This window comes from Plecotus auritus (genome assembly GCF_963455305.1).
Source record: "Plecotus auritus genome assembly, chromosome: 5".
Lineage (NCBI taxonomy): Eukaryota > Metazoa > Chordata > Mammalia > Chiroptera > Vespertilionidae > Plecotus > Plecotus auritus.
In genome coordinates this window covers 64,695,662-64,710,590 of record NC_137776.1, presented here as the reverse complement: position 1 = coordinate 64,710,590, position 14,929 = coordinate 64,695,662, and the positions used below count along the sequence as shown (strand labels likewise).

General features: G+C 34.9%; 1 protein-coding gene across 1 annotated transcript in view; it reads right to left on the bottom strand.

Moving 5' to 3' along the window:
• Positions 1–14,929, bottom strand: part of PRPF40A (pre-mRNA processing factor 40 homolog A) — a gene marked incomplete at its 5' end in the record, with an annotated part of 47,756 nt that overhangs the window by 23,883 nt on the left and 8,944 nt on the right. The window contains 4 exon segments of the mRNA XM_080670228.1: positions 414–524; positions 8,239–8,244; positions 8,246–8,287; positions 9,874–9,954. Of these exon segments, the coding sequence (XP_080526354.1) occupies positions 414–524; positions 8,239–8,244; positions 8,246–8,287; positions 9,874–9,954 (240 nt within the window).

Below are 14,929 nucleotides of genomic sequence, written 5' to 3'. Positions count from 1 at the left end.
TCATCTCTATAAACTCAGCCCCATTTGAAAAATTTTTTAGAAAACTTAGAAGACACATGAAATCATCCAAGTTTACTATAGAGGAAAACAATTTGAAATGTTAATTTAAAAAATAAAGGGCAGTCAGAAAGACAGTCTTTTTTCCTTCCCATTTATTCTTTAAATTCTTTCTTAAATTGATGTCACCTAACAAAGGTTCCTGAGCAGGGACAAAATAATAAAATGGGTCTGTTCAAAGAAGAGAATGCATTTTGTCTTTTTGCTGATTGGTGTGTTTATTAAGCCTTTTATCCTCTGAATGCCTTTCTGAGATATAAGTACTATTTGGATAGTCAAATACCCACGAAATCCTAAAAAAACAAAAACCCAAAATGTACTTAATAACCCCCGATTTCCAGCCTTCAAATTTTTACCTCAGCAGGTGTTTTAAGATCATCTGGTTTCTCCCAAGTAGACTGTTTAGTTTCAGTATTGTAGTAGTAAGTCCTTCCATCAGGTGATTTATGTTCAGTCCACATTGATTTCTAAAGAAAAAAAAATTACGTTTAAATTATTTAACAATTTCACTGACAGTGAACATCAGAATTATTGGTTTCAAAGCAATATATGACGGAATTAAAAGTATTAAATGGGCACACTTCTGACAGTTTAAGGCACGTAGAATAATTCAGTGATGCAAAAATAAGGAGATAACTGAAAATCAGATTTTAAAAGTGCTTCAAAAGCAGCATGAGTCAATTCAGGTTTTAGGATCTTTTTATTCTATAATGTCTCAGAATTGAAGGCTATGAGTATTCTCATAAAAACAATAACTCTGTAACTTAAGATAATCTTTTAGCAACGCAAATCAATGCCTTATGGATACGAGTTCATGCTAATGTAGCATGAAGGTGAATTGCTCATGAACTCAACAACCCAAATCCAAAGAATATTTACATCAAGTTGGACAAAGTTCTACAGAATTTACACTGACATGCTATAAAGATGCAGCTGTCAAAATCAGAAAGCATGACTTTTGGATGACAATAAGAACTTATCAACAAGGTGAAATTTTAACAGGTAGAAAATGTGAATCCAAATGCCTCAACACAAGATAGGTGAGACTAAGTTTTATGTGAAACTACTCTGATATAGAATATAAATCCACTCTTGGGGTTCAAAAATAAAACAACAACTACTAAGAACCTACTAAAGTTCCTAGTTAAATCTGAGGTATCAATAGACATGCCTCAAATAAAGGGTTGTTAAAGAGTTTTACAAGAGGCCGAAACCGGTTTGGCTCAGTGGATAGAGCGTCGGCCTGCGGACTGAAAGGTCCCGGGTTCGATTCCGGTCAAGGGCATGTACCCTGGTTGCGGGCACATCCCCAGTGGGAGGTGTGCAGGAGGCAGCTGATTGATGCTTCTCTCTCATCGATGTTTCTAGCTCTCTATCCCTCTCTCTTCCTCTTTGTGAAATATCAATAAAATATACATAAAAAAAAAAATTAAAAAAAAAAGAGTTTTACAAGAGTACTATATATACATGCATGAATACCTGCACATACAAAATGATAATAAAGGGTAAGGGAGGAAACTTTGAGAGGTGATATTTGATGGTGGTGATAGTTACATAGGTATATACTTGTTCCCAAAACAATCCAGTTGTACACATTAAATATGTACAGCTTTTCATATGTCAATCATACTTTAATAAAGTGGCTTAAAAGTATTTTTACAAGGAATCATGAGTGAATGAATTACTGGATGAGATCAAAGATACTAAGTCCAGTTCTGGCAGGCTGTTCAGATGGTAACAAAGAGGGTTATAGAGATGATCTTTCCACATTTCTTCAAATCTAAGACAGAACATTACTGTACATACCTCTAAGAAAGGAAAACTAAAACTGTCTGTCACATACTTTGTACCACTCAGCTTTTATGTTAAATCTTATTGAAAGAATTTATTTTTACTTAGACACTGACTTTATCACACATCACTTTTGTGAATACATAAAAAGGAAAACAGGCCAATAAAATAGTTAAGCTGTTCCTTAAACTTCACCGTCATTTTTTTGTATCAGAGTTGCTGATATCCATTATATTTCACACATTATCATCCTCTGGCATTAAGGATACTCATAATGCAGCATTTCTCAAAAAATTAAAATAACCAAAAACCACTGGTACTTACTCTTAAGTTTCTTGCATTTTTATTTAAAGCTAATCTACCTTTCCTGCTTCCTTATCAACTTTATTGAATAACTAGAGGCTGGATGCACGAAATTTGTGCATGGGTAGGGTCCCAAGTCCTGGCCGGCAATCAAGGCCGATCTGTGGGACAATAAGAGGGCCCCGCTGGCACTCACTTGGCCAGCCTGGCGCCGACCACTCACTGGCCAGCCCCACACCCCCGTAGCCACTACCTCCCACTGCGAGGCAACCCGCGGGACGATCAGGGGCTCCCGCTGGCACCTGCTTTGGCTGGCCTGGGCTGGGGGTAGCTCCTGAATTGAGCATCTGCCCCCTGATGGTCAGTGCACATCATAGTGACCGGTTGTTCCACGTGTCGTTCTGCCATTCGGTCGATTAGCATATTAGGCTTTTATTATATAGAAGACCTACTTTTGATTTCTGCTTTGGGAATGTAGCTAAATGCAAGTGTTGCTTTTGCTACTCTCTCACCATAATCATTTCATTCCTAGCTGATAAAAGAGTACTATGCAATTATTTCTAGGATTTTCTCCTAAACCACTGACATTAATTCTTCTGATGTTGGCACATTTGCCATCCAATCATGTACAACTAGCTATGACTACTACCTGGAGAACAGAAATCATAAGACATCATGAATTATAGAGTGCATCCCAATTTCATTTGTATTAAATGATAAAAGTAAATATGCTAATAGGAAACTAGATAATGTAAGGATCATTTGTAAAAAGTGAGAATGGAGAGCCCAGCCAGTGTTGCTCAGTGGTTGAGCATGGACCTATGAACCAGGAGGTCACAGTTTAATTCCTGGTCAGGGTACATGCCGGGGTTGGGAGTTCGATCCCCAGTAGGGGGCATGCAGGAGGCAGCCAATCAATGATTCTCTCTAATCATTGATGTTTCTGTCTCTTTCTCCCTCCCTCTCCCTGCCTCTCTGAAATCAATAAAAAATAAATATATTTTTAAAAAGTGAGAATGGAGAACACAAAATGATGTGATTTTAACAAAAATAGAGGATGGATGATTTTTTCTATAACTTTTGAGAATTAGAATGAAAGAATTACAGATAGCCCTAAGACTAGAAAGGACTTGATAAAATTTGGGCTGTTTGATAATAAAATGAATGCCCCTTCCTAATGAGATTTGTTAAGTCATCTGAAAACTAGTCACAGAATGGACTAGAAGAATTAATGTATTATAAAAATATCCATACTACACAAAGCAATCCACAGATTCAATGTAATCCCCAGCAAAGTTCAAATGGCATTTTTCACAGGAAATAGAACAATCCTAAAATTTGTATGAAACCACAAAATACCCGCAATAGTCAAAGTCATCTTGAGGAAGAACAAAGCTGGAGGCATCATGCTCCTGGATTTCAAACTCTTATTACAAAGTACAGTAATAAAAGAGTTTGATATTGGCATAAAAAGACATATAGGTCAATGAACAGAATCTAAAGGCCAGAAATAAATTCATGCACATATGGTCATTTAATCATAACAAAAGAGCCAAGAATATGCATAAGGAAATGACAGTATCTTCAATAAATGATGTTGAGAAAATTTAACAGCCAAATGCAAAATAATGAAACTAGACTACTATCTCATACCACACACAAAATTTAACTCAAAATGAATTAAAAATTTGAATTAAGATCAGAAACTATAAAGGCTCCTAGAAAATATAGGCGGTAAACTCCTTGACAGTGGTATTGACAATCCTTTTTTTATCTGAGTCCAAAGGCAAAGGAAGCAAAAATAAGTAAGTGGGACTATGGCAAGCTAAAAAACTTGTGTACAGCAAATGAAACCATCATCAGATGAAAAGGCAACCTACTAAATGCAAAGAAGTATTTGCAAATCATCCTATCCTATATAATAAAAGGCTAATATGCAAACTGACCAAACAGTGTAACGACCGGTGACTATGATGCGCACTGACCACCAGGGGGCAAATGCTCAACACAGGAGCTGCCCCCTGGTGGTCAGTACACCAGAAGCCAGGTTCACGGCTGGCAAGCGCAGCTAAGGATGTCCGACTACTAGCTTAGCGGGAGCAGGCCTAAGGAGGCAGTTGGACATCTCCCAAGGGCTCCTGGACTGTGAGAGGGCACAGGCCAGGCTGAAGGACCCCTCCCTCTGAGTGCATGAATTTCGTGCACTGGGCCTCTAGTATATCTGATAAGGAGTAAATATCCCAAACATATAAAAATTCATACAGTTCACCAGCAAAACCCCCCAAACAATCCAATTAAGAAAGAGACAAAGAAACTGAATAGACACTTTTCCAAAGAAGAAATACAGATAGCCAATAGGCACATGAAAAGATGCTCAATGCCACTAATTATCAGGGAAGTACAAATCAAAACCACAAGATATCTATCACCTCACATCTGTTAGAATTGATTATTACCAAAAAGACAATAAAAGTGGTAAAGAGGATGTGGAGAAAAGAAAACCCCTGTGCATTATTAGGAAAATAAATTGGTATAGCTATTATGGAAAACAATATGAAAGTTCCTCCAAAAATTAAAAATAGAACTACCATTTGAACTAGCAATTCCACTTCTGGGTATTTAACTGAAGAAAACAAAAACACTAACGTGGAAAGATATATGTACCCCCATGTTCAATGCAGAATTATTTACAACCAGAGGCCTGATGCACAGAATTCATGGAAGAGTAGGCCTTCCTCCCCCCAGCTTCCCTAGCAGCCCCAGCTTCATCCAGAAGGTTGTCTGGTCTAATTAGCATATTACACTTTTATTATTATAGACAGCTAAAATATGGAAATAATGTTAAGTGCCCATCAATGGATGAATGGATAAGGATGTGGTGTATAAATATAATGGAATACTGTTCAGTCATACAAAAGAATGAAACCTTGCCATTTGGGACAACATGGATAGACCTTGAAATGTTATGCTAAGTGAAATAATCAAAGAAAGACAAATACCCTATAATCTCACTTATATGTAAAATCTAAAACAAACAACAAAAAGATACAGAGAACAGATTGGTGGTGGTTGTCAGAGGGGAGTGTTGGGAGATGAGTGAAATGGTTAGAGAAAGTCAAAAGATAAAAACTTTCAGCTATAAAATAAATGTCATGGGACTGTAATGTACTGCAAAATCACTATAGTTAATAATACTGTATTTCATATGGGGATTACAAAATTGTTGAGAGTAAATCATAACAGTACTCATCACAAGAAAAATTTTTATAATTTGTATAGTGAAGAATGTTAAATACGTAACTTACTGTGATCATTTCACAATGTATACAAGTACTGAATCATTTGTTGTATACCTAACACTAATATGTTAATTAAAATAAAATAAAATAAAGATGAAGAATGTAAAGGTAATGACCATAATCTGAAGCATACAAGTAACTCATATTTGTGTACCTGAAGCTAAAAAGAAAATAACAGTAAGCTATCAAATAAATACATGATATTTTTAGAAAAGTTTAATAGAAAAATATGAAAATGTCACTCCTCCTAAAATTGAAAATAACTATCATTACTCAAAAATAAAAACAGGGCTTTTCCCTGCTGATAGCGCTCTCACAAACATGGTGAACGTTCCTAAAACCCACCAAACTTTCTTTAAGAAGTGTGGCAAGCATCAACCCCACAAAGTAACAGTACAAGAAGGGCAAGGATTCTTTATATGCACAGGGAAAACGACATTATGACAGGAAGCAGAGTGGCAATGGTGGACAAAGTCAATTTTCCGAAAAAAGGCTGAAACTATAAAGAAGATTGTGCTGAGGCTTGAACGCGTTGAGAATAACTGCAGATCTAAGAGAATGCTGGCTATTAAGAGATGCAAGCATTTTGAACTGGGAGGAGATAAGATGATAAAGGGTCAAGTGATCAAGTTCTAAGCTTCATGTTTTGTTTTATTATATGACAATAGAATCTTGATATGTTCAAAAATAAATAAATAAAAAATAAAAACAGGCACTTACAACGAAAAAATACCAAACAGATATGTAATAACCATTCAACTTTTAAAGTAAAACATACAAAATAATTTAAAATATTTATATATAGTTTGAGTATTCTGTCTTTATGACACTGTTAAGAAAGGTACAAGAAAAAATTATTATTATTTTTTTTATTGATTTCAGAGAGGAAGGAAGAGGGTGAGATAGAAACATCAACGGTGAGAGAGAATCAATGATTGGCTGCCTCCTGCACACCCCACACCAGGGATCATGCCCAGAACCTGGGCATGTGCCCTTGACTAAAATCAAACCCAGGACCCTTTGGTCCGCAGGCTGACACTCTATTCACTGAGACAAACTGGCAGAAAAAAGTATTTTAAATTACATTCATTTAATAGTAAAAAACAATTATATATTTGTACATAAGAGTCATCTCTAATGTAATGCTTAACTAAAAGTTTATCAGGCTAATTACTATGCACCTACAAATTTCATTTCTCTTCTAATTGTGATGGGCAGAATCAAATCCTTATAAAATACACTGGATTCCCATTAAGTCCCATCAAAATCAGATTTCAAAATACATCATTCACAAACCATTTTTCAACATTTGGCATAGAAAGAAAAAGGATTAAAGTTAGTAGATACTTAATACAGAAATAAGAATAGATATAACAGGCTAAAGTATAATGAAATAAATATCTTCCAGAGGTACTTACTGTGCCTGTTGTACCTAAAAAAAAAAAAAAGAATATTTATAATGTAATAAATCAGGCTCTCCTTGAGTTAACAGTTTAAAAATACTTATTATTTCTTCCAAGTCATTCCATCACACTAAATATCCTAAAACTGTCCCATATAACCTATGGTTATGTACTTGCTATTTCCAGGAAATAAACATCTACAGTGCAACGTATTTTCAGAATTAAGTGGCACATTGAACTTTTAATCTGCAAACTCAAAGCTGGTTTGAGAAGTATTCATATATATATGCCTTTTGATTCTCTTGTTCTTGCTATTAACAAGTGTCCTCTTTATCTGCTATACTACGGAAGAACTTGAAAAATACCTTAAACCTCTCTAATCCTATGCTTTAGATTTCTGGCAAGTTCAATTATCTAGGGTCCACTGAGAGCAATTAAAAGAGGTCACTATGACATCTACGTTAGAGCCAAGGTATTAAAAAGTAATTAAAAATAAAGGTTAAGTAATTTTCCAGGACTATTTAGGGTAATAGTAATCAGCTCCAGATATCTATATACATTAAATTTTACATGTGTTATTTCAGAACATTATTTCAGCTGAAATCATGCTATTTGTGAAACATCTTAAAAACATAAATTATGTCCCCTATAAATCGAAAGCACGTTGTGCATTTAAACATGTTGTGACCCATGTTTAAAACAAAAGTTTAGGCATAATCCCGGGACAAAGTTTAGCATGTGAAATACCAATTCATATGGAACATTATTTACTCATGGGTAAATGAAGAGTTACTATTACATATTATAGCCACACTAGTCAAAACAAATACTTATTGGTAACTGGCTGAAGAAAAATATTATAATAGGATTTGCAAATCGTAATGACTTTAAGGACCAAGCAGGTAACAAAAAAATAAGTAGTCCAGAAGGCCAATAAGAATACATGTTCCACATGGAAGTACTACCCCATTCTACAATGTTTGCTGATACAATTATTAACTCACCAGAGTTCTTCATTCAAATATTCTGAGACCATTGTAAACAATAAATATTCAGATCATCCAATTTTTCAAGAGAAATCAAATCTTTGGGCAAAAAGATAAATTCAAACTTTATGTAAAGTCAACAGACTTTAAATGTTAGCAACTAATTACAAAATTTAAAAACACTGTGTAGGCCAAAGTGTATCTGTAGACCAAATTTGGCTCCAGAACTCTTGATCTAAAATTAGTTTCTTATGGATTCAATTATGAATGTTATCCCTATTTCCCACTGCCTTAAAAAAAAAAAGACAAAATCAGGATCTGATTATAAAACCCAGGAGATACTGCTTTCCTCATTAGAATATGGTAGCTACTGTTCAAAGAAAGTGTAACATATACCACTATAAATGGCATGCATACCTGCTGTTATATCCATATTATTTACTCCTGGCTGTAAGAAGAAAAAGAAAATTAATATTCACCTTGTTTAAACTGTATTTTACATAAGTCACTCATAAAGAACAATCAGTTCCCTGTATGTATAATTCTCAAGCCACTGATTCTAAGATTTTTTGTTAAGTTTTAGTGGTCTCAGTTCCCTGAGCTTGATATATAAATTATAAAAAACATCAGGAACCTGGGGCTACTGAAGCACTTTAATCTAAGTGTTACCTTTATATGATCATCAATTAAATACAGATCAACAACAATTCTGAAATCCAAAAAGCTCTGAAAACCAATTCATGTTTGACATCAAAACTCATTATAGTAGCAAAACTTGACCTGAATGAGATGAACTATTTAGTCTTCATTTACCTCACATCAGAGGAAATATCCATATGTTTTGCTATGGAAATACTGTGCTAGAAATTATAGGGCACTGCCCAAGACCCCATAGGAATTTTTAACATAATATAAAATATATATTATTTATTACTCTATAATATTAAAAAAAGATTTGAAATATATCTGATTCTAGGGGTTTTGGATAAGACACTACAAACTCAGCACTCCAATGAAGTATGCCACATCCGTTCATTACAACCACTAGGCTATCATGTAATAAAGAAGTTGTGCAAATTTGAATATCATAATGATTTATATATTGCTATATTATCCAGTGTTCATAGTTTTGATAATGTGCCACACCTGAAGTCTCAAAAAATAATGGATTTCAAATAATCTTCTGATTTCTAAATCTAGAATCTAGTATTAAATCACATTATTTCAATTTTCAATTGGCACTCAGTAAAGCACATGTCTACTCTTTATTATAATGCTAGCAGACCAACAAAATATTTCTAGTTGACAAATTAATTTAATAAATAAAAATATTCATATACTATAATATAAAGGGAAAAATGGAAACGCTTATTCAAGAAGCTAAAAAATAAAAGTCCACTATAATTCCAATGTTACATTACAGTACTCCAGAGGCACTTAAAAAGCTAATGATTACCTATCAAATACATATATATAAAAGGCTAACATGCTAAGTGTCCGACCGTCCGACCAGTCGCTATCATGCACACTGACCATCATGGGGCAGATGCTCAATGCGGGAGCTGCTGAGCTGCAATGACTTGGCAGCAGTGGTTCTTGGGTGACGCACCCCGAAACCAGAGAGGAGGGAGCCCGATTCCTCACGGGGCCATGTGTTTCCACCTTCAGCCATGGGTTATGTCATTGCTGGGGCACTGTCGGCCCCGAATATGGTTTACTACACACTTGCGTTTGCGTTCCACACCCTACATGACAGCAACTTTGCAGAGTGCCCTCTCACACTCTGGGACCCCTCAGGGGATGTTGGAAAGCCAGTTTCAGCCCGATCCCCACCTGCTGGAGGGACCCCGGGAGGTTGGCTCCAGGGTGCTGGGGTGTGTCCAGCCCGTCTCACCTCGTCCCGCCCGCCCCGCCCCACTGGCCTCATTCTAATTAATTTCCTTTCAATGTGCAGTAATCTGTGCACTGGATTATTAGTTTAATGTATAAAAGCAATCAAAACATCATAGGAAATAGTTATTTTCATAAGATTACCGGTAAGGCAGGCTGCATGGAAGCCTGAGACATATGAGACATCATCATTCCAGGCATTACTGAAGACATCATTCCAGGCATCTAAAACAAAGGTAAAAAAAAGGTTACTGCATAAGACCAAAGCCCTTAATTTGACTTGAAGAATCTATGTACAACTTAAGATTAAAACCCAGTGAGCACTATATTATATAGGTAGTATGCTTAGTAAGTGCTTGTTGAATGAATGAAGTACTTCATCAATTACCTATTTTAATACTTATGTGATAATTAGTATGTATAGTTAAAATTATTTTAACAAACTTAAAAGTTCAGACAATTGTTATTTGTAATCTAAACTTAAGAATATTAATTTCCTTTAAATTTTAGCTCAACACTCACACTTTTCTCCCTTTTTTGGAGCTAGACAAATTTTTCTTCAGTATTTCTCACCTTTTTAATATTTCATTAAGTAATTTTATAGCAATCAGTTCCTTTTAGATCAAAGGTGCTTAAAATTCAGTGATTTTTAAAAGTACATAAAAATCAAACTTCTCGAATACAAATCATCTATAACCTCACTGGTAAAAACAATTAATAAAGTATATACATAAATATCTGAAGAAAAAATATTAGTTTGGAACCTTAACCTAGTGTACCAATAACTGCCATCCAAATCTACTAATCTTTCCTACTAAGTATGAATAAAGATCATGAAGAATAACAAATTTCCAAAGGATTCCGACCTATGTTCATGTATATTAGTATAATCCCACATTATAATTTTGATTTTACTATGAACAAGTCTAAAGAAAACATGGAAAGTGATAAAAATTATATACAACAATCATAGGTACTTAAGTAACCAATTATTCAAACATTTTACATTAAATGAACAATTTGAGAAATAAGAACCAAAAAGAAATAAACATATTAGTCAACAGGAACATATGCATGTAAAGTTACTAAAGAGAGACGAGACCATCCACACACTGAATTTTATTACTTGAAAGTCAAGTCATCAAGCAAAGCCAGGCTAAAGTACAATTAAAGTGAAGTAGAATGGTATTAATAAGTTAAAGGGGAAATTTTTTGCTTCTCAAAACGTTAAACTGTTTAAACATCACTAAACGAGAACAGAAAACATGTGACTAAAACTTGAAATACACATTCAAATAAGCCTTTAAAAAAAAGGTGTAGAATTTGAAAATCAAAATACTGACAAGCCTCCAGCAGCCACACTGACAGAATAACAAAAATAATTTGCACATTAAGAGAAAAAATTAAAGAGATCAAATGAGAACTATGCTTGTTCCCTCTCTTCTCCAACCCCTACAGACATACATACTCTCACATTAATTTTTCAATAGGCTAATAGCAAAGTAGGTTTGAATTCTGTAAATACTAAGTTACTGATTATGGTGAGTCGGCTGTTAAAATTGTCTGTTTATAAAATCAAAAGCTAGTAACATACCCAGTAACTAGAATTCTAAGCTAAATTGAGAAACTGAGTTTGAAAACTTAACAGAAAAACAAAATCTCCATCATGCAACAATTTCCACATGGTAGCACAAATGAATGTAATTTCAAATTGAAATATTCTGACACACAAGTGATCAAATCCCATTTAAAAAACAAAGCACAAAAGTTAGAGACAAGGCCAATGATACAACAGATAACATATGAAAATCATTAAAGAACAGTTTGCCCTGGCAGGGTAGTTCAACTGGTTGGAGCATCGTCCTGTACACCAAAGGGTTGCTTGGGTGCAATTCTCAGGTGAGGGAGGACACAAACCTAGGTTTCAGGTTTGATCCCAGGTCAGGGTGTCTAGGGGAGGCAACCAATAGATGTTTTTCCTCTCACACAGATGTTTCTCCCTTCCTCCCTTCCTCTCCCTCTAATTTAAAAAGGTGACAGAATTTTCTCAATTGTTCTTCCCACACTTCCAATTTTAAAACATCCAAAAATTTACCTTAAGACTAGAACTCATGATATTGATTACAGAATGAGATTTAATTTCAAATAAAAAGATAAATTCTCACTCAGTATCTCTATAAATTCTTAGGAGCAACAACTGGTTAAGCTTGTTCAGCCTGATATTTGTAAGATTCTTAAATAAACTGACTATTCCAAAATTAAATAGATCATTAATATAATTTTAAACCAAAACTGTGATGTTCTTCACATGAAACCAAAGAAAAACATAAATATGCAAAATACGATGTTTCTTATGAAAAGCTATTACACGAGTTTGACAAAATAACAGCTCTTCCAGAGACTTGAGTATCACCAACAAGCCTGATTCCAAAGCCTGAAGAATCCACTTTGTAGAAATGTTATGATTTCTGTTTTTCATTAATTCTACAACACACATAACATGGACATTCATGTCTGACTTAAGTTCGATCTTTCAGAGGATTTGTGCTGACTTGGGCCAATAACTTGGCAGCACTACAAATTTGAGACCATTAATTTTTTCTAAATTATTTTATTTAATACCACACTGATAATGGGAATCTAGGCTGCATCAGTGTGGTTCCAATCCTCAAAAGTGGTTTTCTTTCCTCTGCCTAATAACCAAAGTTTGAGACAGTCAAACTACTTTGCTGTCCCCTTTTTGATGATAGGTTTCTTTCTTTCTTGTTTCACATGAAGAGAATAGCTCTTTGGTATCCCAGCTTTATTTGTAGAATATTTTAGACTTCTCACTTTAGGCTTATTTATTCTCTCTTAGGGCACCGTAATACAATTGAGTGTCTTATGATGGCACTGTAACTTCGATAAAATGGGATATTGGCTCAAAATTGTTAGAGAAAAATTCTTAACCTAGTTGCCAAATACCACAACAAATTCCATCAGCCAAATCATTCAAGTTACAAAGTCGTAGTTCATGTAAGCTTCATGTGAAACACATTATAAAATCTCAACCATGTAGCACGTCACAAATTTCCATTTAAGTTACTGAGGCAAATATTAAGTGCTATAATTAAGAATTGAATCAGAGAGAACTGAAGTGTGAAAGACATATATTAACTCAAATTTGATTTTTAAAAACCATCCTATAGTTGCAAATTGATTTTACTTTTTTTTAAAATATATTTTATTGATTTTTTACAGAGAGGAAGAGAGAGGGATAGAGAGTTCGAAACATCGATCAGCCGCCTCCTGCACACCCCCTACTGGGGATGTGCCCGCAACCAAGGTACATGCCCTTGACCGGAATCGAACCTGGGACCTTTCAATCCGCAGGCCGACGCTCTATCCACTGAGCCAAACCGGTCAGGGCTGCAAATTGATTTTAAAAGTTTGACTTTTGCATTTTTACTTGGTTCCCTTTAAATATGCCAAATTCAAACTCCACAATATTAGTACACTCTACAGAGGCTATTAAGTGTACTATTTATATTTGTTTTCCTTTTCACTGAATATTCTGGGGTGACACTGATTAAAAATTATACAGGTTTCAAGTGCACAATTCTACAATGCCATCATCTGTACACTGTATTATATGTTCACCACTCCAAGTCAGGTCTCCTTCCATCACCATTTATCCCCCCTGTACCATCCTCCATATCCTCTCCCTCATCCTCCCTTCACAATAACCACTGTTGTCCGTGGTTTTTTTTTTTTTTTTTTTTTTAATTTCTTTATTGATTGAGGTATTACATGTGTCCTTATCCCCCCATTGCTTCCCCCCCCCCTCATGCCCTCACCCCCCTACTGTCTGTGTCAATTGGTTAGGCTTATATGCATGCCTACAAGTCCTTTGGTTGATCTCTCCCCCTTACCCCCACCCTCCCCTACCTTCCCTCTGAGGTTTGAGGCCTTTAGGGTTTTTTTGGTGTTTTTTTTTTTCCTCAATCCCTCCACTACCAGCCCAGCCCTCCAATCCTGACTCCCCCGACAACTGTCAGCATGTTTCCTATAAGAATGTCTCTACTTTGCTTGTTAGTTCATACTGTCATCAGATTTCACATATGAATGAAATCATATGTACTTACCTTTCACATAAATTCCAAGTAAAAATCACTAGATCACAATGCAATTACATTTTTAATTTTTTGAGGTAACTCCATACTGCTTTCCATAGTGGCTGCATCAATCTACATTCCAGACAGCAGTGCACAAGGGACGAGGGTTCCCTTTTCTCCACATCCTGACACTTGCTGTTTGTTGATTTATTCATGATAGCCATTCTGACAGTTGAGATATCTCATTGTGGTTTTAATTTGCATCTATGATGATTAATGACTTTTCATGTCTCTATGTCCTCTTTAAAAAAGTGTCTTTGCCCATTTTTTAATTGGATTGCTTGGTTTTTGTGTGTTTAAGTGTACTTTTTAAAAACAACTTACGTCTACATCACTAACTCATTTTATGAACAAATGTATGAATGAATAAAAAATAATCTTTGAATAACTGCAAAACAACATTTTGTAATTTAACTAAATAATCATTCAACTGGAAATAAACAAAAATACTCCTAAAGAATATCCTTTTTTTTTAAGCTGAGTCTTTCTTTTTTAAAAATTTATTTGAGAAAGAGAAAGAAAGACATCGATTTGTTGTTCCATTTATTTATGCATTTATTGATTGATTCTTGAGTTTCCTGACCTGGGATCAAACTTGAAACCTTAGCATATCAAGACAACACTCTAACCAACCAAGCTACATGGCCAGGACCTGAAGCACATTCTTAACCGAAGTAAGTGGCTGCATTCTGAAACAATCATTTAACCTTACTTCCTTCCCCTTCATCTACAGTTATATATAAATTTAAGACTCTTGTCGTTTTCTGATATAAGAAACAATGATAAAACAAAAAAAAAAGACAATATTTGCACAAACTATTACCACATGAAATAGAATTTTACCATTTAATAAGTCAGTTGCCAGTCTTCAAAATTTAGTTTGCTATATTTTCTTAGCATGGAGAGTTTAGAATTGACTAAGTCCAGTTGACCCTTGAACAGGTGGGTTAGGAGTGCCGATCTCTTGGGCAGTTGAAAATCCATGTGTAACTTTTGACTCCCCCAAAAGTAACTACTACTATCCTACTATTGATCAGAGCCTTACT